The sequence below is a fragment of the Hippopotamus amphibius genome, chromosome 1, assembly GCF_030028045.1.
Source record: "Hippopotamus amphibius kiboko isolate mHipAmp2 chromosome 1, mHipAmp2.hap2, whole genome shotgun sequence".
NCBI lineage: Eukaryota > Metazoa > Chordata > Mammalia > Artiodactyla > Hippopotamidae > Hippopotamus > Hippopotamus amphibius.
In genome coordinates, this window is record NC_080186.1 from 102,656,614 (window position 1) to 102,681,929 (window position 25,316).

The 25,316-nt window shown below is 45.6% G+C and overlaps 2 protein-coding genes across 5 annotated transcripts in view; one reads left to right on the top strand and one right to left on the bottom strand.

The window, feature by feature from the left end:
- TTF2 (transcription termination factor 2) overlaps positions 1-17,615 on the top strand; it is a 56,566-nt gene extending 38,951 nt beyond the window's left edge. For 2 of the 4 annotated variants that reach the window (XM_057720311.1, XM_057720329.1), the window contains exons 23-24: positions 2,284-3,293; positions 17,259-17,612. In XM_057720311.1, coding sequence (XP_057576294.1) covers positions 2,284-2,428 — 145 coding nt within the window. In that variant the 3' untranslated portion in view covers positions 2,429-3,293; positions 17,259-17,612. Of the gene's footprint in view, positions 1-2,283; positions 3,294-17,258 lie in introns of all 4 variants that reach the window. The other 2 variants (XM_057720319.1, XM_057720338.1) reach the window with 2 other exon arrangements.
- On the bottom strand, positions 13,159-22,051 carry TRIM45 (tripartite motif containing 45). Its single transcript, XM_057720353.1, has 6 exons — positions 20,954-22,051; positions 18,617-19,350; positions 17,240-17,369; positions 16,485-16,599; positions 14,297-14,423; positions 13,159-13,428 (listed from the first exon to the last, which is right to left on the bottom strand). The coding sequence occupies exons 1-6, from the start codon at positions 21,439-21,441 to the stop codon at positions 13,280-13,282; spliced, it is 1,743 nt and encodes a 580-aa protein (XP_057576336.1). The 5' UTR covers positions 21,442-22,051; the 3' UTR covers positions 13,159-13,279.
- Between the last annotated feature and the right edge of the window lie 3,265 nt (positions 22,052-25,316).

Below are 25,316 nucleotides of genomic sequence, written 5' to 3' on the forward strand. Positions count from 1 at the left end.
ATGGTACAATCCAGTCTAGTTATGGACCTCTTTTTCAACTTCCTTTTCATGACCAAGTTTCCTGAATAATTAGAAACCCTTGTCTATCTTTGCTTACTTACTTCCCATTCATTCCTCACCCTGTACGAACTGGTTTCACCCCTGTCGCTCTACTGAAGCTGTTCTTGCTAGGGGACACCAGTGATTTCCAAAATTTGCCAAGTACAGCGATTATGTCAGTTGTTCTGTCTTATCTCTCTTCTCAGCTCACTTTTTTTTGTTTTTTAATTTTTCAAATATGTACTGTATTGAAATATAGTTGATTTACAATGTTGTGTTAATTTCTACTATACAGCGTCATTTATCTTGAACATCTCTTAATCTTCCCCCCAAAGACCATGTCATTTCAAAACAAAAACAGCTCAAAATTAATTCATCTATTAAAGGCTCAAAGTATGCCTTCATCGATGCAAAGATTCATAGCAAGCTTATCTCTGCCCTCGATGCCAACTTGCAGATTGCTTTCACTGTGCAAGTGTATCAGGGCATATCGTCTTCTCATTCATCTGAAGGTGGCGTTCCTTTCTTTATTCGACCTTTCCTCCTGTTTGCTGGCCTTTGTTCCTCAGTCTCTGGGACCTTGGAATGAGATACTTATCAGCCCTCTCAGCTCACTTTGTATGCACATCTCTTAATAATCCTGTCTCCTCCAGTAAGTCCAAAGTCTATATCTTCAGTTACAGGGTCTCCGAAACTTCAGGTCCAGATATCCAAATCCCTGTGAAATATCTGAACCTGAGTGTCCACATTCGCACCCGTTATTTGTTCACTCACTCATTTGTCTCATTCAACTCAAAAAACAAATACCTGTTGAGGAGTCCCCATGTTGCAAGTACTGTCACGTGCTCCAGGGACTCACAGTGTCACACGCTGGGATAGTTTCTCCCTGCTCCCTCATAGCTACTGATTTTCTGAATTCCTTGTTTTTATGAATACTATCACTGTTTATCTAATCATGGAGCCAAAACTAGACTCCCCCTTTTTACTCACGTTTCACAAACCAAGTCCATTCATTTTATTTTCTAGATGTTTTTTATAACCACCCCTTTCTTCTCATCCCACTGCCATTTCCTTCTTTCAGGTCTAAGTTTCTTAGCATCACAGCGATCATAGTCACTCATGATCCAGCCCCCACCAGCCTCTTGAGCTTCTGCCATTGTAGTACAACATAGGTTTTGACTTTTGCCCTGGCCAGACCAGATGACCTTTCCAGCAGGCCATGTTCCAAAACTCAGCCACGGTTTTACACATGTTCCCATTCCCTGGGATGCTCCCCCACTGATCCATCTGGCAAACCCTTGCTCACCCTACAAGTCACACTGAGAGTCAGCTCATCTATGGAGCCTTCCCTGAAGACCCCAGACAGATTTCCTTTCACTCCTGTTGTATGCTGGACATACTTCCATTACAGCACTTTCCAGGTCATGTTATTATTGTTGCTGTTTATTTTCATGTCTCTCTCTTGTGTTCTCTTTCACTGCAAGGCCGTATTCTTCTCTCTGTTCTTACACCTAGCGTAGTGCATGGCATGTAGTAAATCTTCATCAGTACCTGTGAATGAGTGAATAAAGGACAACGGGAGCATTTCCTCGATTTGTAAAACCTGTTTTCAGGGTGAATTAGCCAAGGAATAAAACACTCTGTACTTAAACCAGCACACATGTTCCTAGCAGAAACTTGATAAGCTTTAGGCCTTCTGACCTAAAGCTCCTATCAAGATGGAGCTTTTTGTATGAAAACTGGATCTCTACAATTGTTTTTTGGATAGGGATATCTTTTGCTTATTTTGGCATTTCTCAATTATCTCAGCATCAGAAAGAAATACGTCAAATTGAGGTCATGTCACTTTAAATGGTTATATATTTGGTCTAAGTTGTTTAGATCTTCCTAAACATAGAGTTCTTAATCAAACCTAAGAAAAAATAAAGGAAGAAATCTCATTTAAAAACTAAAGCATAGGGACTTCCCTGGTGTCCAGTGGTTAACACTTCGCTTTCCAATGCAGGGAGTGTGGGTTCGATCCCTGGTCGAGGAGCTAAGATCCCACATGCCTCGGGGCCAAAAAACCAAAACATAAAACAGGAGCAGTATTGTAACAAATTCCATAAAGACTTTAAAAACGGTCCACATCAAAAAAATCTTTAAAAAAAAAACAAAATAAAAACTAAAACATGAATAGAAGTTTGAATATGTCATTAGATATGCTGCTTTGGGTTTCTGATTGTTTGCTTGTCTATTTTTCAGATTTGTTTGTGAGGGAACAGTGGAAGAGAAGATTTTGCAGCTCCAAGATAAAAAGAAAGATTTGGCCAAACAGATTCTATCAGGATCTGGAGAATTTTTCACCAAGCTCACTTTGGCTGACCTCAAAGTCCTTTTTGGCATCTAACTTCCTGGGTATGGGGCTCAGAATAGTGCCACTAGTTGGTTTGTGTTAGGATCTGGGGAGAACGAGCTAACCCTGGTCCTCTGAGCTCTCCTTGGCATTCAGTTTCACCTTCAAGCCCTCCTCAAAGTGAGGATCAGTTATCGTGGTAACCACTTGGTTAACCAGTCGTGTTAATCAATCAACTTATTTAATGAGTGACATAGAAACCAAGAAATTACTTCAGATAAGAGAAAATGCTTTAGAATTAAGAGAATTTGGAAAACAGCCCTGGGAGAGTTGTACCTAAGCTTCAGTTAAAGCTCAGAAAGCCCTCTGTCGCTTTTCTCTTCTCAGCTGATGGGGACCCAATGTTATATGCCTTTTCTAACACAGTCTCCATCCCATCTCATCATCTTCTGCCAACAAGGCTGCTTCTATCACCATCTCTATGTGGGCTGAGCAGAAGCGGGTCCCTACGTAACATGTAGAGGGTTAGTATTTGTCTCATCGTATTATTTAAGATTTGGTATCATATCATTTAGTGTTATTATATCATTTTGTATTGCTATCATATCATGTAGTATGTGTGTCATAAAATTTAATTTTTGTGTCATTTTTCTAGTATTTGTATTTTTACAGATTTACAGTATTGGTAGCACTTAGTATTGTCTCATTTAGTAGCATTGTATCATTTAGAATTTGTATCATCACTGGCATAATCCAATAAACATGTGTTTGACAGTGTAACAGAGATAATGCTTCATGTCCACTAACCCCTACTTCCTTTTCCTCTTGGCCCCCAGAGACTACATTTCCTAGTCTTCACCGTAGTTACATGGGTCCATATTACTGAGTTCTAAGTCAATGGAATGTGGAGAGAAGTGATGTAAGTCATTTCTTTTCTGCCTTTCTAAAACTTTGCAAATGATTCTTTGTGCTGTTTCTTCTCTTGTTGGCCGACTGGATACAAAGGAATTGATGGATGACTACAGGCCCCTAGAGACTTGTGAAGCCACTAGATCAGAGATACTTAACCTACGGTTGGCCACGGGCCCTTTGGTAGACTGGTAAACCTCTGTTCCTGAATGACAGCAGAACAAACCTTCCCATATGTGCCTCCCTTCTCACCCCAGCTCACCCACATTGAACTAGAACGTGATCAAGAAGTAATTTGTTTTAAAACCATGAGATTTGTATGTTGTTTATACAGTAGTTCGTATCCTGACGAACTGGTATATGAACTCTTGAGACTTTCTTATTTTGGGAAACCATTCAGATTCATCTCTTCTTGTTGGCAGTCATTTCCAGAACACTTACTTTGCTAATTTCTGCTGGAAAGAACTGTATTTCTTCCTAGATAGAACTGTTGCCCTCCTTTGAGTTAGAATTAGGTGACAAAGCCCTGTGTTAGGCCAGTCACAGTATGGACAGAGGCACTGAGGCCTGTTTAAGCAAAGGTGCCCTCTAAGGACACGGTCTGAAGGCCCACAGAGGTAAAGACAAGTGGCCTAGAAGGAAGTGTTCTGACTTAACTCTACTTCCAGGTTCACCTTAGCTGGGGGTGTAGCCTTGTTTTTTCATTAACTTATCTACACTTTGGTTTCCACATTTGTGGTAGGCATTGTTTTTAGAACTAAAGCAGCTAACAGTGAGGTCCCTGATAAAATCTGGAAATGGGGGATGTAAGATTACCCTTTGAAAGTTACGCTATAAGATCAACACACCAGGGCAAAGGGAGTGTCACCTGAGAAGCAGTTGCTTCCAGGCCAGCAAGAATGTTTGCTGATGGTCTGGTGCTCAGCTAGCGGCAGATGCCCCGGGCGTCTCCGTTCTTTCGTCTGTGAGGTGTGAGCACTAGCGTACAGCTCGCTGTGCTCCACTGGGAATTTAGCAACACACCTACACCCCACACCCCATTTGACCAGATTGATGGATGGATCCTGTCAGTCAGGAGGTGTGTTAGGTGAACACTGTCTGTGTCCTTTCCAGGTACTGTTTAGGAGAGAGGCAGTGTCAACTCTGAGGTTCAAGTATTCTTGCTTTCAGTCTGAAGATGGGTGCAGGGACTATAACCTACTGTCTTCAGGTATTCAGAGCCCGTTGACCGGTGTAATCTACTCTGATATTCCTTCTGGTATCTTAAATAGTTTCTCTAGTGTTCCTCATTCTGATTTTAAGCCAGCAAAGCCACTCAGTTTTGTCTTGGGTAGGTGTTCCTATAACAGGGAGATAGATACTGCAAAAGTTGGAACCACTGTCATACCAGACATGCATCCTTAAATCCTAGCCCTGGGGTGGAAATGTCTCATGAATTAATATAAATAGCATTCTCATGTCTGTCTCAGGCTCACGTTCATTGTAGTTACTGTGAGTCCGTTTCTTAAGGTCGGGGCATGACAAGGTGGGTCTCTGCACCCTCTAGCAGTGGCCAGCATCCCACAACGTAGTGATCTAACTGAGGTGCTGCCCTGTGAGTTCTCCCGGCATCAATCAGGCTTCCTTTATGTGGCGCCATACCTGTCGGGTTTTCTTTCTGCATCTGTCTGCCTACCTCACCAGATTAGGCAAGGACGCAACAAGGTAATAAATGCTCTATTAACCATGAAGCGCCATCCAAATGCGAGTGTGATTGCTGTGGGACCAGGTCTTGGAATATGAGAATCAAATAGAAGCATGGGTGCTGCTGAAAGAGCCAGAAGGTGAACATCTGCCACCAAAGTGCAACATTGCTGAGCACCCAGTTTACAAGGTATTTCTTATGTGACAGGGTTGCCTTCATGGAAGGTTTATAGTTTGACTTCTCTTTGGCAGTGTTAATTCAAAAGGGGCATTGCTCCTGCCATGGCTGGGTAGAACCTGGGCCCTTTAAAACCTTACCAAGGTCTCCTGTTGCCATGTGGTTATTATGAACACAATAGGTAGAATGATGTCTTTGTGGGACATGACCCCTTCCTCTAGCAATCACGTATGTGATCTGGAATGGCTACACAGGAATACTGGGCTGTTTCTTCTCTCCGATGGCCTGTTGCCCAGTGAAGTAGCTCTCTGCAGGGCCCAAAGGTGAAGTCCGATTCTCTTGCACTAACAGGATAGTCATGGAAATGGCAGTGCTCAGTGTGGCCCCTCGGGTTGTCTCAAACCTTGAGATCTACCATAACGCCTTGAGAGAATTTGGGTTTACAGAGTGGGATATGGTACTGCTATTTGCTGTGTAGCATCTAGCCTTAGAGCAAGCCAGGAAGAATTAAAAGGCATACCTTCAAACACATAGAGAGTTACGACAGGAATTTAGAATTTGAAGGCGTATCACCTAGATTAAAATGTTCTCATAGATAAAAACGAAATTAGTTATAGTACAAAGTACCATGGGAGTGAGTAGCCAGGGGGCAGGGATGGAAATGAAAGAACGGCCTAACCCCTAGGAGGGAACAGGGAAGACAAAGTCTTCACTAGCTCGAATCCTTTTTATCAGAATCCTTCGCTAAATCTGAGTGTAGGTAGAGGTTATGTATGAAAGGTAGGACGGGAAGAATACTTTTACTGCTTAATTATTCATACATTAATTTAAAAACATATGTTAAATGTGCCGGGCACTCCTGGGCACTGAAAATACAAGGGTGAACAAAACCCCAAACAGCCCCTGTCCTGAGCCTTCCCTCCCGCCTAGTCGGGGAGACAGGCATTAATCAGATCCTCCCATGTGGCTGCGAAGTGGACATCATGGTGAGTGCTGCAGTGCGGGGGTCTGCGTAGCTGGGAGGGCTTCGAACAGGGATTGGACCTAGTTAAGGAGGAAGTGATGAAGGAATTGAAATCAACATGTAGAAACTAATAAGGCAAAGGGTGAAACGCCTCTTCCTATATTCTGCTTTTAATTAGCATTCACCCCACCCAACCACATCTTAATTGAGACAAACCTAATACACAGGTATACATCCTCTGGAGTAAAGCCGAGTGACTACCGCATTTTAGAGAGTAGAGAATGGGTGGGCTGGCGGGGATGTGTGTACATTTGTTATCTAAGACAGCCCAGGTGTTTATCCTGTTACAACATCCCAGGGGACGGAGGCTGTAATTTGTGGCTCATTTTTTCCTAGCTGTAACACCAGAGGTACAGCTTACATCATAATGCTGCACCTTGTTGATGCTTCAGTGCTCACAACTCAAAGGTGATTTCTGAAGCACTCTGTTACACTGGGCACAGTTCCTAAATCCTGAAACTTTTCGTCCTCACCTTGGAATCTTGGTCTCTGCAGATCAGTCTTACTTTGCCAGGTCTTTCAGCTGGGTTTAGACTCCATTGTAGCGCAGACCAAATAACAGCCTTCCCCTTTTCCCCACCACCTGCACAAACTTCTTAAATATTTGTAATTTGGAACTATTACCATTAATATTGCTTAAAGGCTAGGGCATTTGCCAGAACCTAGACATCTTATAGAAATTTTCTATTGCAATAGAACTTCATCTACAGTACGGTTATCCAATGACCACAACCTTTTTCCAACTGAAATAAATGATAAGCTTTTTATCCTCAGTTTTGAAATCTGATTCATGAAAAGACACATGGGGGGAAATGATGTAATACAACAAGCTTCTTCATAGCAAGCAATTCCCTAGATGTCTGAGGTAACTGGAAAATTCAAGGCTGGTCCCTAAGGTGCATAGAATTTATGCAGCAAGTTTGAGAGAAGGCTGAGATTTTTTTCCAAGTGGTATTTGGTTGAAGGAAAAATGTCAGTTCGGAAGAATGGAAGCCTGGCTTGTAGAAACAAATACCAAGAAGATCCAGACTAAAAATTCTACCAATTAGATCTTTATTCATGCAACAAAATATCCATTAAACCTCTACCATGTGCCAGAAACTGTCTTTCCTGGGGATAGTATAATGGTTAATACACGTCAGATCCCTGCCTTCATAGACCTTACAGTCTGGGATAAGAGGACAGACAATAAAAAAATAGAATGTATATGCTAGATGGTGATGAAGCTGAGTAAGGATGATACGGAGTCTTGGGGTGGGGAGTTGCTATTTTATACAGGGTAGTTAGGGACCTCTCCAATAAGATGATGTTTGACAGAGGAGCAGAAACCTGAGGAAAATGAGTGAATCATGTAGGTATCTGAGAAGAGCATTCCAGATGGAGGCGCAGTGATTGTAAAGGCTGCAAGACAGAGTTTGAGGGGCCCCAGGCAGGCCAGTTAGGCTGGAATAGAGTGATGGGTGGGGGGAGGGAGGGTAGGAACGAGAGAAGAGCAGGAATTCAGATCCTGCGGGGCCTTGCATGCTGATGTAAAGACTGTTCTGAGGAATATGGGAGGCCTTTGGATGTTGTTGAGCAAGGTGGGTGACGTAATCTGCTGTATTGTAAAAGGATCTCTCTGTTAGGTGGAGAACAGACTGTAGAGGGTTAAGAGTGAAAGCAGGGAGACTAGTTAGAAGGCTGTTACAAAAGTCCAGATGAGAAATCGTGGTATCTTAGAGGAGGATGGTTAGCAGTGGAGGCAGAGAGCAGTACTAAGTAGACATATTTTGAAGGGACAGCTAATAGGATTTGCCAATGGATTGGATGTAGTGCTTGAGAGGGGAGTCAAGAATGTTTCCAAGGTGATTGGCTCCCCCACCTCTAAGAATGGGTTTGGACTTTGCTTTTGAAGAGATGGAGAAGACTGCAGGAGAAACACTTCGGTGCAGATGGGCAGTGAGAATTAGAACTCGGGAGTTCTGTTTTGGACATCTTAAAGATGAGGTGCCCATGATACATCCAAGTGGAGGTGTTAAGTAAGCTCTTGGATATAGTCATGTTGAGTTTGGAGCTGGAGATAAATTTAGGAGTCATCAGTGTGTAAAAGGTGCTTAAACTCATGACAGGATGAGATCACCTAGGAAGTGGGAGGAAGATAAAAATGCAGGAACTGATTCTTGGAGCTCCTTTTTGATTTAAATGTGAATTTGCTTGAATTATTCTATGATTACTTTTTATTTTTATTTATTTATTTATTTATTTAGGCTGCATTGGGTCTTCCTTGCTATGCGCAGGCTTTCTGTAGTTGCGGCAAGCCAGGGCTACTCTTCGTTGTGGTGCGTGGGCTTCTTGTTGAAGTGGGTTCTCTTGTTGCAGAGCACAGGCTCTAAGCACACGGGATTCAGTAGTTGTGGTGCACAGGCTCAGTAGTTGTGGCACATGGGCTTAGTTGCTCTGCGGCATGTGGGATCGTCCCAGACCAGGGCTCGAACCCACGTCCCCTGCATTGACAGGCGGATTCTTAACCACTGTGCCACCAGGGAAGTCCCCCTTGGAGCTCTTAAATGTGTAGAGACTGGAGAGATGAGGAACTAGCAAAGGAGACTGAGAAGGGAAGTCCATGAGATAGGTGATTAAAAAGACTGATGCCACATAAACCAAGTGAAGAAAATCTTTCTTGGAGGGGAAAGTGATCAGCTGTGTTAAATGCTGTTGATAGGTCAAAAGGATAAAGATTAAGAACTGACCATTGGATTCCATAACATGCATATTACAGGTGACCTTGACAAGAGCTGTTTCAGTGCAGTGGTGAGGATGAAAGGCTGCATTAGATCCAAGAGAGAATGCAAGGAGGGGAAGTTAGAGATTGCAAACAATTTTTTTAAGGTCTTTTTATTTTTTTTTATTTTTAATTTTTTTATAAATTTATTTATTTTATTGGCTGTGTTGGGTCTTTTTTTGCTGTGCGTGGGCTTTCTTTAGTTGCAGTGAGTGGGGGCTACTCTTCGTTGTGGTGTGCGGGCTCCTTATTGCCGTGGCTTCTCTTGTTGCAGAGCACGGGCTCTAGGCGCGTGGGCTTCAGTAGTTGCAGCACATGGGCTCAATAGTTGTGGCTCACGGGCTCTAAAGTGCAGGCTCAATAGTTGTGGTGCATGGGCTTAGTTGCTCCACGGCATGTGGGATCTTCCTGGAGCAGGGGTCGAACCCGTGTCCCCTGCATTGGCAGGTGGATTCTTAACCACCGTGCCACCTAGGAAGCCCCTAAGGTCTTTTTAAAGGGAAGCAGAAAAATGGAGCAGCTGTCAGAGGAGGGATGGAAAAATTGTTATAGACTGATCTGTGTTCCCCCCAAATTCATAGATTGAAATCCTAGCCCCCAATGCAACTGTATTTGGAGGACACGGCCTTTAAGGAGATAATTAAGGTTAAATGAGATCATATGGGTGAGCCCTAATTCAGTAGGACTGGTGTCTTAATAAGAAAAGGGAGAGACATCAGGGATGCATGTGCAGAAAAAAGGCCATGTGATGACACAGGAAAAGCTGGCCATCTGCAAGCCAAGGAGAGGGCTGAGGAGAAACCAACCCTGCTGGCAGCTTGATCTTGGACTTCCAGCCTCCAGAACTGTGAGAAAATATATTTCTGTTGTTTAAACCACCCAGTCTGTGGTATTCTATATGGCAACCCTAGCAGACTAATGCACGAATCAAGGGAAATGTGTTTTTTAAGATAGGGAATATTGTAGCATGTTTGTTTTCTGAAACGAGCAATTACTGAGGGGGAAATTACTGGAGCAATGTTCCTGGGTTGTAGAGATGGAATGAGAACTCATAGAAGTTTGTTTGATAGGAATATAGGTAGATTTGTAGATATGGTAGGAAGGTCAGGGAATTCTCTTCTGGATTCTTTTGTTTTCTTTGTGAAATAGGAAGCAAGGTCATAAGTGGAGAGGGGAAGTGGGATACAAACTACAATTTGAGGAGAAGAAAGTATGAAATATAATTGTCTAGGAGAGTGGAGAGTAAATGGACTAGAGAGATGTCAGACTCTTGGGCAATGCTAAGAGCCCATTGAAATCGGTGGTGATAGCTTTAAAATGAGACTAGTCATCATACAATCGTGTTTTTCTCCAGGATCATTCAGTTGGGTTAGATGGAGATTTGGATCTAACCTGGGTTTTTCCCAGGCAAAAAGGACAGAGGCAGACAACATGCAGGAGTGTGATGGTGCTCTGTAGAGTCTAAGCTGAGGAAGGATGAAGGAAAGGACATGAGGCAGGCGAAGGGAATAGTGGGAAGGTGGTCACTGCACTGGGGATTCTAGGGAGGTAGAAGAATTAGAGTCAGAGGGGTGAGCTGGAAAGATGGGAGGTCGTGGTTGCAGGATGCTTGAAATTGAGATTATACATATGCAGCAGTTGGAAACAAGGTCTAGGGTATGACTGTATGTTGAGTTAGGGCAAAAAGAACACTAGAGAATTGGTCGTGGAATTATGATAGCTATGTGGATATTGAATTATTCTAAGACTGATGAGGAGTAGTACTGGAGTAGCAGCAAGTTTGGTGCTAAAATCTTCAAGGAATAACAGGGAATGACCGGGACTCTGTGGATGGCTGAACCACGCAGGGGTAACAGGTTGTATAAAGGCATGAGCTTCAAGTCTGGCCATTTCTAGAGGAGGAATAATAGTCTAGGATGGGATTTCTCAACAGTGGCCCTATCAACACTGTGGCCTGGATAATTCTCTGTTGTGGGAAGCTGTCCCGAACTGAGCATAAGCAGCATTCCTGGCGTCTACCCAAGAGATGCTAGTGGCACCCTGCCCCCAGCTGCGAAGGGAAAGTATCTGAGACTTTACTTAAACATCCTTGGGGGGCAAATTCACTCCTGGTTGTGAACCACTGATCTTTTTTTTTTTTTTAGGTTGGCCTGTACTTTTTTTTTTTTCTTTAAGAACTTTTATTGAGATACAATTGACATACAATAAACTGCATATATTTAAAGTGTACAATTTGATATTTTTTTCTTATTAGTAATGTATATATGGCAATCCCAATCTCCCAATTCATCCCCCCCACCCCACACCCCACACCACTTTCCCCCCCTTGGTGTCCATATGTTTGTTCTCTATATCTGTGTCTCTACTTCTGCCTTGCAAACAGGTTGGTTTGTACCATTTTTCTATATTCCTCATATATGTGTTAATATACGATATTTGTTTTTCTCTGACTCACTTCACTCTGCATACAGTCTCTAGGTCCATCCATGTCTCTACAGATGTCCCCATTTTGTTCCTTTTTACAGCTGAGTAATATTCCATTGTATACATGTACCATATCTTTATCCATTCATCTGTTGATGGACATTTAGGTTGCTTCCATGTCCCGGCTATTATAAATAGTGCTGCAGTGAACATTGGGGTGTGTGTCTTTTTGAATTGTGGTTGAACCACTGATCTTAAAGCAGCGGTGCTGAGCTAAAGGACTCCTACCTGACCTCTGGGCCCAGTGATTATAAGGAGTGAGGAAGAGCAAATAATAATTTCAGAGGGTTACAGGGCCATCAGGGTCTTCTGGGAAGATCAGATTTTGGTCAGAGAGAGGGCTGAAGGGAATCTTTCCAGAGAAGGGTGAGAATATAGTAACCATCTTCATATTTACAGCTGCAATGTAGCTCACGTCTATCAGCCTTAAGGAGGAAATGTATTCCACGATAACCTGACAGTCAGTGTGTTTAATTATTTCACTTCCTTCGCCTGACCCAATTCACCACTCCAGTGAGTCACTTCTCAGTGGATCTTACACTGCAGATTTCAGTAATTATATTTAATACATGCTGAGTTTTTGCTATATAAGAAATCAAGTGACTCAGAAGAACACACAAACTATACACAGTGAAGACCTTGGCAGGGCTGGGGCACCAGTGCTTTGTACTTCCTCTCTGAAGAACTCTCTTCAGTTAAGCAGGCACGCTCTAGGAGTCCAAGCTTCTAGTTAATTTCCTAGGTATACAGACAAGAGTGAAGATGATTCTCTAAAAGACAAAGAGGGCTGTGAGATGTGAGGAGGCTCTGTATCCCCTGACATGAGTGTATCTGCAAGGGATTTATGAGGTCCTATTTCAATAGCATTCCCCTTTATTAATTGACTACATGTCTGCCCTTGACCAAACAGTAGTCTTCTAGGCTCTGGGGTATGAGCTGAACATGGCATAGAGGGGAAGTGGGGGACCGCCACCTAAATAGCAATAGTACATTGTGATCCACTTAAAGTGTGCTAGCGACACGTGGATATGAGGAAAGGAGGTTTTTATTCTCTGAGGGAAGTATCTAAATAACAAGTAGCTCAGGGAGAAATAAAAAGGTTATACATCAAAAAGTAAGGAACTACATTACCCCTGAAAGCTCTAAATTCCAGTGGCATAGGGACCTCTGTGCCTATACAAAACAGAAGGGAGCCTCCCTGGTATAGAAAGGACACTTTTTTTTTTGAGGGGGTGATACAGAGTTTTTTGAATTAGATTTTTCTATTGACAATGAGATCACATCTACGTACTATTTTGCTAGTCTACACGAGTACTTTATTTCTAACGAATTTATTAGACTTAAGATGAATGGGCTCAGTCACACAAAAACACGCACACACTCACATTGTTTTAAAACAGTAGTGCATACATGATACTCCTCCTATAAAGCCAGCTTTGATTAACAGCCAATAGTTTCCAAGATCTATCGGATTTTGAAGATGAACTAAGATACACACTCTATGAGTCTAAAATCTACTTTAGCCATTTTGTACAGTTGCTCTCTCACTGGACTATGGTGTATATTTTTTAAAAGGACGGTGATGAGGGGCACCATCTGGTATTAAGTTTAACCAGACAGCTGACTGCCTCCCCCTCCCCCCAAAAACCTTTGGCCAAGAAGAAGAGAAGCGCAGTGTGGTCTCTGAGGCTGGACCACCCGCACGTACGATCAGTGAGTAACTCACAGGAAGGTACTTGGACTCAAGGGTATAACATAAGGCACTTTGTTTTTAATTCCATCAGTTTCTTCAGAGTTAAGGTCTGGGGTCCTCGGGTGATCTGAAGCTGTGCTGGCCGTAGCTATGGCCACGGACCCAGGAAGCCGTCAGAGCGCCACGGTCCTCAGGAGACTCCTCGGTGCGCCCTGCCCGCCTGCCCACGTGCACTCTGACTTCTCGGTAAACTTCCCACAGCACGACCAGTGGGGACGCCCCGGGTGGCCTTTGTGTCCGTGGCCACAGCCTAGGTACCCACCTGCATGGTCCAGAGAGGAGAGGGGAAGACCACCATGAGAGGGAAGTCCAGCAGCTACCTTGGAAATTAACGCTCCTGGAGTGAAAACATCTAATAAAAACCCAGCGAGAGGGACAAGCTCTCCGTCGCCTCTGTAGTCAGGAGGACTCTCAAGAATGATGGCAGCAAATCACTGAAGGTCAGCTGCAGTTCTAAGAACAGTGCTATTTCAACACTGCTACCTCGAGGAGAAGAACTGGTTTGGATTTTAAGTGTAACATAATCTAAATAAAAGAGAAGGGCAGAGTGGTGGAAATAGACAAAATAGATCCTGAAGTGTTTATATGAAAGTTTACCACAGCCTATGTGAAGGCCCACAATTAGAGTGGACCCCACAGAACACTGAAAATAATTAGACCTCTTGCCTGAGTTGACCCTCTTGCCCACCCTCCCTTCCTCCAAGAAGAGAGCCACACCAGGTTCAGTCGATGTATGCATCTGTTCTCCCATCCCTGCCTTGTTTGGAATTTCTTTAAGGTTTTAAAAGGAACAGAATGGGTTTACATCTCTGACACTACTCAGGCTGTTGGAAAGGGTACAGGGTGAAATCAAGCATTCCAGGAGAAGCACAAGTCTCCTAGGATTGGTGAACTGTATCAAAACTAGAAGAACTCAGAACTTTTCAGCTTGCTATTTCAATTTCCAGAACAAAGAAGCTTTAAATGAAACTGTTAGAACTGTGGTATATTTCTACGTACAGAGGACATTCCTAGAAACAAAGCCTAAGTCTGAATACCCTGAACCTGGTCACTGTAGTAGTTGATCCCACCACTGGGAAACAGGAGCAGAGGGAGAGCGAGGGCTTTTAGGGGCGACTGGTTCTCCTTACCCGGCATGGTGCCTCCACACGCGCAGCGAGCAGTTTTCTGGCCTCCGCTGGAGCAGAACGTGCAGCAGTGAAACACGCCTGGGTGTGAGCGGTGCCTTTTCCTCACGGTCACCGTGAACGGTGAGCCCTGCAATGTTCAGACCAAGAGCAAAGAACAGCACCTTATGAGTCGGTGGGGGTGCGCTGGGCATTGCACGTACTAAACGGAGCTAAGTCACAGGGCCTGTCCCTGCAGGGACGAGGACAGCAGGAGGGCAGCAGTGCCTGGGGGACAGTAACCAGCGGGGTGCTCAGCTGGACAGGGCCAGGTGCAAAGGCAGTGAGAGGGAGGGTCCAGGAATCTGTGCTGCCCTCCCAGCACGCAGACCACCTGACACACGAGTAGACCCAACTGTGCTTTCACGTCACTGACCTCGGTCTCTATCGCCTCCATTCCCGAGCAATCTCGGGTAACTGTAGAGCACACCACCACCAGGTGAGGACACCTGTGGTCCCTTCTCCAATTTCTTGGCCACACACCCCTTCCCCTCACATACTGAGCCAGTTCCTCTCCTTCCATCTCTCCATCCTGGACATGACTGTTTACCCATCCACTCATTCTGGGTCGGTGAGAATGGATGGAGAGGAGGAAGGTTAAGAGCCTGTGGTTAATAATTCTCAGAGACCCTCCTGCCTCTTTCTCTTCAAGGATAACTTCCATTCTCCAAATTCTACCCTACGTTAAACAGGAAATATTTAATAAGTGTTGCTATGTGCCTGTCCCTGCGTGAGAACCACACTGCAAAAGCACAAAGCAGAGAGTCTGGCACCTCAGGAGCCTTTCGAATGTTAAATCGCTCTTCCTTTAAAGACTTTAGAATCTATTTTAAAAACAACTTGGAGTTCAAAGATATGGGTTCAGGGACTTCCCTGGTGGCGCAGTGGTTAAGAATCCGCCTGCCGATGCAGGGGACACGGGTTCGAGCCCTGGTCCGGGAAGATCCCACATGCTGCAGAGCAACTAAGCCTGTGCGCCACAACTACTGAGCCTGCGCTCTAGAGCCTGTGAGCCACAACTATTGAAGCATGCCTGCCTAGAGCCCATGCTCTGCAACAAGAGAAGCCACTGCAATGAGAAGCCCTTGCACCACAACTGAGTAGTCCCTGCTTGCTGCAACTAGAGAAAGCCCGCTTGGAGCAACAAAGACCCAGCATAGCCAAGAAATAAAGTAAATAAATTTATAAAAAAAAAAGATATGGGTTCAAATTATGATTTTGCCACACAGGTACATTGCATTGTGGCAAGCTTGCTTTCTCAGTCTAATTGGATGATGATCTTTATGCCTGAGTAGTGTGGAAGAAAAGTGAAATAATGTTTGCACAAACACCTACCCCATTGGGCACCGTGTAATCAGGCAAGCAGCACGTGACTACGGAACATGAGTCCTCCCAGGGCACAGACCACAAGCCTGACACATTGTGATTTATTGTTTTATTGTCCCTGTCTGTGTTGATTTCTGGTTGGTGGACACCTTTGACAGTTCAAATGTCAGCAGAGAGTCTACTGGACATGTTGAATATTACCTAATGTTTAAAAATTCATAATCTATAAACCAGAAAATGTTACATGTGTCTATGGAGGTGGTGTAGTAACCATGGTAACAGATAAGCGTGTGTGTGTGTGTGTGTGTGTGTGTGTACACACAGTAGAGTAGAGAATTAACAAGGCAGATGGTTAGGCAGATAGATGACTGGTCGGTTGAGAGGAGGGGGCACAACGCTCCCAGTGGTGTTCCAGGAAGTCCATGTCTGGTCATAGTCTGAACAAAGCTAGAAAATCCTGAACTAGATTATATTTCTTGAATGTGTCTATGCTTGTCTGTTGGCAGATTGCCCCCGGTGATCAAGGCATCCTTCCCAAATTAAAAACTCCAGCAAACTAACTGGGAAAATGAGACAACACAAGCACAACTGCCAGGAGGTGAAGTAAGGATAGAGAGGTCTTATGGTCACCGGCATCCGCTTGTAAGAATAAGAGCTGCAAAATCTGGGCCATTTTTAACGTGAGGCAAAGTAAGAAAGAAGAGAATCCTGCCCAGTCCCTCTCCACAGCTGATCCTGTGAGAAATGTCTCCACATCCTAAGATGACAAAACCCAGGGCGGCCAGGTGAAAGGAGGTCAGGGAAGCATAGTCAAGGTCTCACTCACCTGTACGTGCTGCTCCTTGACACAGACCAACACAGTATAGATGCCAGGTTCCTTGGGGGTGTAGGAAACGTAGTATGTCCCATCCTTGTTATCGTGGACCATCGTTTTGACTGGACTGAATAGAGATGAGAGTTCAGGAAATACCAGTCATTCGCAAGCCTGCTTCAGTTGCCTGCTATTTTAGGATGTAAACGCTATACCATAAATCCAGGAGTAATTTTAAATGTCCCCCAAGCAGGATGTGTCTTCTGCTTGTCTCGGAAATAAATTTTACAACAGAAGGTAAGCAACATAAACGCTGATTTAATCTGATGTTCAGATGAATTCCCTGAAAATGTCACTGTGCCCTCTGCAATCAGCTGCTGTTGTACCCTCCTGCTCTTCGTCCTCCCTCCTCCATCCTCTTAATTCCAGGGACGTATAACTTTGTTCCCAGCACAATTTAGTAGCAACGTGGGGCTGAATTTTGAGAAGGGCACCATTCAGTCTAACACAGAATATTTTGCAGTCTATTCAAAGCTTGGGGTGAAGAGAGTCTGAGGGGCAGACCAGACCTTTGGGAGAGAATTGAATACAGGCCTAAAACCCACACAAGGAAACACACCTGGTCTACTTGGTCCTATCGTACTTTTTAATGGCATCATGTGGAGGTAGGCTGGAACTACTGCAGTTACAGCCCCACTACTGCAAAGGACCTTTAGTTTCCAGTTCCATCACCGCTCATTACCCGTGACGCCTGAGTGTATAATACAAACCTGTCTTTCTTATCTTTAGGGACGACTGCGACTTGAATGTTGTCTCCTCCCTTGCCCATGCTCTCTCCTGCTGCATCCTTACAAATCACAGTGAAAGAGGCTGTCTGTTTCTCGCGGGCTCTGTGGAGATCTGTGGGAGATAAATACTCAGTCCTCACCTCAAAGGCCAACTGCAGTGACTACATCTGCAGACCAGACACCATCTTGCCTCTTCTCTTTAGAACAAAAGGCTGTGTTTCCAGTTTCCTCCCTTTCCTCTCTCTCCCCGGCACACCTCTCGGGAGTTGCTCCTGGTGAGCCCGCTTCTCTCTCAGCCAGCAGCTGCTCTTGGACCATATAGGATCCTGGACCTTAATTTCAGCCTTAAGGAAGCTTTGAAAATACTCAGGCTTGACACATGTATTCCGAGAAAAAAACCTCTAGACATGGTGAGAGAGGCTGGTAACCCCAATCTACACTCTCTGAGCTGCAGATCCTGCTGGAAGAGGCAGGGGGTATAAGTGACCACCAAGGACTCTTCATGCTGTGAGGTGCTCCACAGCGTGGTAGCTGTGGCAAGGTGCTGGGGGCATATTCAATAGCTACAGCCTCTGGTCCAGAAGGCAGATGAAACAGGCTTCTTAACCTGGGATTTGTGAACTACTGTGAGGCCTTATGAAGGGTCTAAGAATCTCCTGAAATTGTATGCCCAAATGAGTGGGTGTTTCTTTGGGAGAGATCATTCTGAAAGGGATCTATGACCTCCAAACAGGTAAGAGTTCTTATGCCAGAGTCAGGATGACTCTAGAATACAATCTTCCTGTGAGCACTGATCTGTGAAATATATGTTTGAATAATGTGCTTCCTTTAGGAAGACAACACTGTGGTCAAAAGAAATTGTTTTTCCCCCTACTGACTGAAATGCCTACCATATTCTTTTAAATGCCAACAGGTGGATTGCATGAACCAAAAAGAGCATAGAAGAAAGCAAACCATAACCCTGTCATCCTCACTCCTCAGAAACTCTCTTCAGAACTTGGTCCAAGCCATCCTCTCTGAACAGGCAGGATTCCGCCCTGCCCTGAGGTCTATGATCTTATCTCCTATGGGCACTGCCTCTGTCCTGTCATCTGAGAGAAACAGCATGATCCTTGAGTTCCTTGGTAGTTACTACTTTTCTCAACTGTTAAAGGGTCAAGCCTCACCCCAGTATGCGATCTTCACTGTATCCTGACCAGAACAAATCAGTAAGAAAAGGACAAGGGAGGGGTCCCTGTCCACTGGATCAGCGTGACTCTCTCCCTAGCTGAATGAAGGCTGTAGCTGAAAAAGCCACACGTCTTTGACACCATGTCCTGTCCACTGCCCTCTCAATGCCAATGGGAAATGCCTTCCTACCTTCCCCTTGAAGGACGCATCTGGCTGGATCGACCTCTTTGGTACTGATGGCCCCATAAACTTCATAGCCACGGCACAGGCCTGCTTTCTCCTTAGGAGAGAAGGTGATCTTCTCGTTCACTCCAGGACGGGCACTATATTCCACTTTGTTCAACTTTGTGAGCCGTTCCATGACCACCCCTTTGGTGATGAGGATCTCCAGGTCGGAGCCGCTGGTCAGCAAGTGCTCGGTGAACTCCACCCCGGTCCTCATGTCTGCCAGCAGCTGCTCCAGCTGTGCCTTCTGCAGCTGCAGGGAGTTCTCCTTCTGGACCCGGATGTCTTCCAGCTGCTTCAGCAGCTTGTCCCGATGCTCCTCAATGGCCTTGATGTAGCCCTCAGAGAAGGTGCGGACGTCAGCGGCCACGGCCTCCACGCGCTCCTGCAGGGTGCTATTGGCCCCTTTGATCTGCGCCAGGGCCTTCTCCAGGGCTTCCAGGTGGGGCTGGGTGCCTTTGAGGAGCTCCCGCACAGAGTCCCCGTGCTTGTGGATAACGTTGCTGGTGAAGTCGCAGGGGTGCTCTCGGTGCTCCCCCACCACGCAGTCCCGGCACACAGGCTGGTCACAGAGCTCACAGAACAGTCTCAGCTCCTCCGCAGGGTGAGCAGGACACAGGATGGGTTTCCCAATCTGGCTGTAGCCTTTCAAGTCTTTCAGGTCCACCATGGTATGGTAAGTCGTCTTCTTCTGCCGCCTAGGGGCAAACAGAGTCAGGAATGCGAAATGAGGGCACAACTCTAGCTGGGAAACAGTCTGGCAGTTTTAAGAGAATGGGCTCTGGGTCCAACAAATCTGGGTTCGGTTCCTCATTCTAACCTGTTACTAACCACATGACCCTCTCGGATTCCAGTTCCCCATCTGTACAGTAGGGATAATACCTACCTGCAAGGGCTGTTGTGTGTGACACATGACTTTGCAAAAGGTTGCAGTGTTAAGGCTACATCCTGGAACTTTCTGCAAATGGTTGATTTGTCAAGTTGAGGCAAGAGCTACAGCCTACTCCTACAACAAGCAAGAGGGGAGAGTGTGGTGGAGACCCAGCAGCAAGAGACAAGACCTGTGCCACACGGCACAGCAGTTAACCTCAGGCAATTAAAAAGCAGCTAGCTGGCCACAACAGTCTCCCTCAGCTCCCACCCAACACTTCAGTAAAGCATTTCCTTTGACTAGTGCCTACATCGCCCACAGCAGCAAGCTAGAATTTTTCTCAACAAGACTCATCAACATTATTAGAAAGCGTAAAATCACTGGTCAGTAAAATCAAACTCTCTTTAAATTCCCTTTTTCTGTAGCCCTCTAGAGATTCAGGGAAATCCCTAGGAAACCACAGTGAGTATTCAGAGTTCCCCTGTTAGCATTACAGCAGCATCAAGCTTACATGCCTATTCTGGCACCAGAAGAGAGGCTGTAGACAAAATGGGGTCAGCTGTTTAGCTGGCAGCAAGGTAGTCATAATTACAAGCTAAAAACAGAAAGACTGAAGGCTCCTAACTTGTTCTGTTGGTGAGGCAGAAAACACATGGAAGGCAGAACTTAAAAACTAATGTAAGCTAATCCTAAAACTCTGGCCACTTTATACTGTGATGTTCTGGAATGGGGGAAGGGGGTTTGAAGGAGCAGAGTGATTCATGTGACAAACTGTTCACCAAACACCATAAAAGACATAATCTGCACCCCAGTGAGCACCTACCAGCCCACCTCACCAAGTTCCAGAGTAACTCTAGGGTACAAGGCAAAGGCTGAGGTGGGGCTCCACCCATCAGCACCTTATACTGGGAAGGCAGTGGACATTAGTAGAGAGAGCACAGGAGGCAGTCAGAAGATCTGGATTTTAAATTCAGTTCTGTTACACACTACTTACCAGCTGTGGGACCTTGGCAAATAACATATCGCTGAGCTTCAGTCTCCTCAAATAATAAATAGGGGTGAAAAGAGTGCCTGCTTTTCTATGAGTTGCAAGGATCAAATGAGATCGAGGGCAGGGGCTTTGCCATTATACTCATTCTTTCTCTAGCACCCAGTACAAATGATTGATCATCTAAGGAAACTGTGAATGTGCTTTGCAAACTGAAAAGGACTCTGCAAACCTTTGGTGCTATTATTACCATGGGTATTATATAAAGGCTGCAGGAGTTAACTACTGTTCTGGAATATCTGTAATCACATTGCATATTGCTCTCTGACCTTCCATGGCATTGGAGCTTTCCTTTCCATCTGCTCACCAAGGGATTTCTCTGTCTTGATACCTCTTTGTACTCTGTTCTTAAGCCACACCAGGTGGGGTATCCCATCTTTACCTATGAGCCTGGCAGCAGAAGTGGCAGAGATTGGCTTTGCAGGTCTGACACCTCTTCTCCACTTCCCTGTCGCTGCACAGATCACACACCAGGCCCTGGCCTTCCCCACGCAGACTCTCCAGCATCACATCATTCATGGCCAGGTGGTCTATGGTTAAAGCCTTCACTCCACCCACGGGCAGGTCCACCTGAGCATCACATACCGGACAGAGGATGCCAATCTGCGGCTGCAGAGTGCGTGGCTTGAGTTCCTGGAATATTGACCCCTCAGAGCTTGTGTCAGAGTCTCCCCCTCGGATGTCCACTACTGAGAAGGGCTCCAGCTGCTCCAGACAGGTGGTGCAAACTGTGTGCAAACAAGGCAAGAGCCTGGGGGCTTTGAAAAGCGCCATGCACAAAGGACAGTGAGTCTTGCCAGCGTTTCCAGGTGTGGTCCCACTGGGGAGTTTGCCCACGAAGCCCAGCAGCGGCTTCCTCTTTTCTGCCATGTTCCCCACGTTTGTGCTCAGTATCAGAAAAGGCCCTGGGCAGTTCTATAATGAAGTAGTAGGTGATTAGGCCCACCCAAAGAGAGAGTTTCCAAAACTTGAACAGAGACCATGGGGACTCTCTCTTCGGCAAATCAAAGGGCAAAAAGGAAGAAGAGGATTCCACAAAGGAACCACCCACAGATCTACTCAGCAAGGCCCCCTCCTTTGCAAGGCATCCCATACCAGACACGCCCACGCCCTCCTCTGTCCCCCAAGTCCTCCTCCCCGGAAGCGCTTCCAGGTCTAGGTCTTCAGCTAGTCCTGCTGTCGACTCCTGGACCCCTGCACCTCTATCGCCCTCCACTACCACCGCCCGCCCCACTGGTCCCGCGCCAGACACGCGCCAGGTGCCACCCCCGCCCCCACGTGATGTGATGGTGGGGGGGGCGCCTCCCGCTCCTTTCCTCGACCGGGCCCTCCGCGGAAGGCACTCGGCGGACAAGGGACCTGCGAGCCCCCGCCGGCTCCTCGGTGGCCACCGCCTCCCCGCCCTCAGGTCCAAGGTGCCCGAAGGCTCCGGCCCCTCCTCGCACCACTCCCAGCCCGGGGCTACTCAGGCGCGTCCAATCACCTTCCAAGAGGGGCGGCCCTCGCGGCTGCGGGCCCCGCAGCCCCCCAGAGGGACACCACCCGCATCCAATAAGCTTTGGAGATTCCACATCTTCGCCTGTCCTCTCAGGGGAGGGGCGGGATCACACTAAGGGCCGAAGGCGGGGCGGCCTGAGGGCTTGGGCCTCGGAGGAGAAAAAGAGTAAAGCTGGGAGTGAGCGGCATAGTAGAGCCAGCGTCACCATTTTACGGCGACTGTCCCCCTCTCTGTGGCTGTGGTGACCAGAGAGGCGAGAGTACCACTTAAAAAGCCGCGCGTATGTGCCACGGGGATGGCCTTCTTTACGCCCTCGGATTGGTCCCACGAACCCAGCCTGCGCCCTCCCATTGGTGAGTGGCGCTGTCAGTTGGCCCTGAGCTCCGCCCAGGGCTCAGCCGGGAGGCGAAGGGGAGGTGTTTTTCCTGGTTCCCGAGGCTTCGGGCCCGGCGGCCGGCTTTTTCCTTGGCGCCGCTTTGAGCCTGCGACTTCCCCTCTGGGCCTCGCAGCTTATTTTAGTTCAGCAGCCCCTGAGGCCTAGCGTGCCGGTTCCCAGAGCGTCTAGAAGCGGCTCGCCGGCTCCTGGCATTTTCCGGGCCAGGCTGGCTCTGAGGACCCGTCGGGGAGACTGTTGGACTGAGGTCTAGCGTTGCCTCCCGGCTCCCTGGGGCTGGACAAGCCGTCGTTTCGTGCGTCGGGGCCAGAGGTGCACATGACTAAAGGCTTGTTTGTCATCCAGAATTCTACAGTTTTGTGTAAGAGAAGCAGGGCAAGTTTGCCCCTCTGTTTTTCAATCAGGGGCGGCCCATGACCGGTCACAATGGGATAGGGGGAGATGTCAACGAGGGATAAGTCCCTTGTGGACTCACAGACTAATGGGCAGATGGCCACATCAGGCACCCTTTCCTTCACAGTTTCTTTGTCTTCTTTAAGTGCCCTTAGGAGTAGTCTCCTGATTTGGCCGTGTAGGGGATATGCTGCACCTGGAATCTAGGACCTTTATCTCCAAAATTGCAGAAATGGTAGCACTCTGGCTCCTTACCCTCCACTTGTTCTCGATATCTCCAGCTGCTTAAGCCGTCGAGGATACCTGATTATCTGTCTCACCGCTTGCTTTGTTAATGACCGTCCCTACTTGATTTGGACCCAGTGGGCAGCTGTCTCATTGATGTCTTTATTATCCATTGCATGCTATAGGCACAGTGCCTGGAGCCTATAAGTTTTAAGAAATATGGAATCTGACACAAACGAACAAAAACTTGACTCTGAAATATGAAAAGTATAAAATACAAATAGAAATGTTTGGCCATTTCCAACATATAACATGTCAGTGAGTCAAATACCACTTTTATATGTAAACTACACGTGATTTCCAAAAGAAAGCAGGCCTAGGAAGGTCTTAAAATAGTCCTTACCTAGATTTCTTCAGTTTCTTGTCCTTGTCCATGCCTACTGATTCAGAATATGCTTTCTCCACTCCGGTATGCTGGAGTAAGTTACAAAAACTGTGCAGACTTGGATTTGCTATATATTCTTGCTCTGAACTTCACCTTAACCCTCCCTGATGCCTGGTGGTGGCTTTGCTTCATTTCTTATTCATGCTCTATCATATTTCTCATGGTAGCTGTTGTAAGCTTCTCTTGTTTAAGAAGTGCTTTATAATTTACGTGTTTATTATCTCATTTAATCTTTTAACAATTCTATGAGGAAAGTCTCAAGTTTGGTGGCCAGCCCACAGTAACACATCTGAGACTTGAACTCTTTATTATGACACCATGTTTAAGATCCTAGCCTAACCACCTCTACCCTTTGCTTTCCTAGCTTCTTAAGCATTGAATCCTTTATATACTCAGCAAGTAACTGCCTTTAATTGAGTAAGAAAAGCAACTCCCTCACTTTTTACTAAAAAAAAATCTATGATTCATCACACCTGCTTTCAGACTTCTCCTGACTGCTTTTCTTCTGAGTTTAACCCCACAAGGCTTTTGCTCTTTATTCCAGCCTTTCCTGCCTTCTCAGAACCTTGCTGTTCCTACATTTTCAATCAATCCTTTACTAGCATGTTCTTCTACCAGATCCTCCCTTGACCAGGCTAGCTTTCAACTTACGGACCTTTGTGACTCTCACCAGTACATTTCTCAAAAGAGTAGTCTCACTTTCTGCTTTCGTTATGGTCCTCTCTCTTTTTTTTTTTTTTTTTAAATTTTATTTATTGACTTATTATTTTTTTGGGGGGTACAAGTTCAATCACCTGTTTTTATACACATATCCCCGTATTCCCTCCTTCCGTTATGGTCTTCTCTTGATCACCATCACCACCCATTTTTTTCTCTTCCAAATAAACTAACTCCTCTTTCCTGTTGATACTTGTGGATCACAAGTGACCATGTCACTGGCCTTTTCTCATTATGGTCTCTAGTGTTCTCCATTGTTACATACTTCCTTGTCCTTAAAACTTGCTTTCCCTCTTGCCTTCTGAAATACTCTCCTGGCCTTCTAATCTCTTGGCCTGCTTCTCACATTCTCCTTCCTCCCTGGTTCCCTTTCCTCCACTTTGTTCCCTACCTTTTCTTCTTACGCAGATGATTCTCAGATTTGCACTTTCAGTGACCTCTCTCCTGAGCTTTGGTCACAGCCCTCTATTATAAACCTGTGCTCAAGTGTGGCCCCATCACCTTAAGCCCCACATATCTTAAACTTCATTGAGCTTCTTTATTCACTAAACTAGGCTCTCTGAATTTTCCTATTTTATTCTCTCAAGGATATCATCCCTCTCTCTTCCCTCCAGCTTGAAACTTTATAGTGCTCTTGGCCTCCTTTCTCTTTTTCCATATCCAGGCAGGTACCTTTTTTTTTTTCCATCCCTACTGCCAACACCTTACTGTGTAGAATTTTCCAGTGATAAGGACTTTATCACCCTTACTTCAAGTATTAGAATAGTCTCTGAATTATTCCTACCCTCCATTTTTTCTCAATTGATTCTACACATTTTTTCCAAATTAATTGTAAAAATACAGTATAAATCAGTCTTCATTCTAAATGCTTCAGTAGCACCCAGTCTCCATAGGATAAAATCTAGATTCCTTAATAGATCTGTAAAACTTGTCTTTTAGTTATACCCAAACATTGCCAAGAACATTTCTTGGTCTTATCCAATTTTGTTTTCAGATTTCTTCCACCTTTATTATTTAAACATACTTCTTTTTTTCAAAATTAATTTTTATTGCAGTATAGTTGCTTTACAATA

Excerpts from the sequence above, each read along its gene's own strand:
- TRIM45 (XM_057720353.1), bottom strand. The coding sequence starts at position 21,441 with ATGGCAGAAAAGAGGAAGCCGCTGCTGGGCTTCGTGGGCAAACTCCCC. Across the intron at positions 19,351-20,953 it reads TTCTGCTGCCAGGCTCATAG|GCGGCAGAAGAAGACGACTT; the intron begins GTAAAGATGGGA and ends GTTTGCCCCTAG. Across the intron at positions 14,424-16,484 it reads TCAAGGAGCAGCACGTACAG|GGCTCACCGTTCACGGTGAC; the intron begins GTGAGTGAGACC and ends TGAACATTGCAG.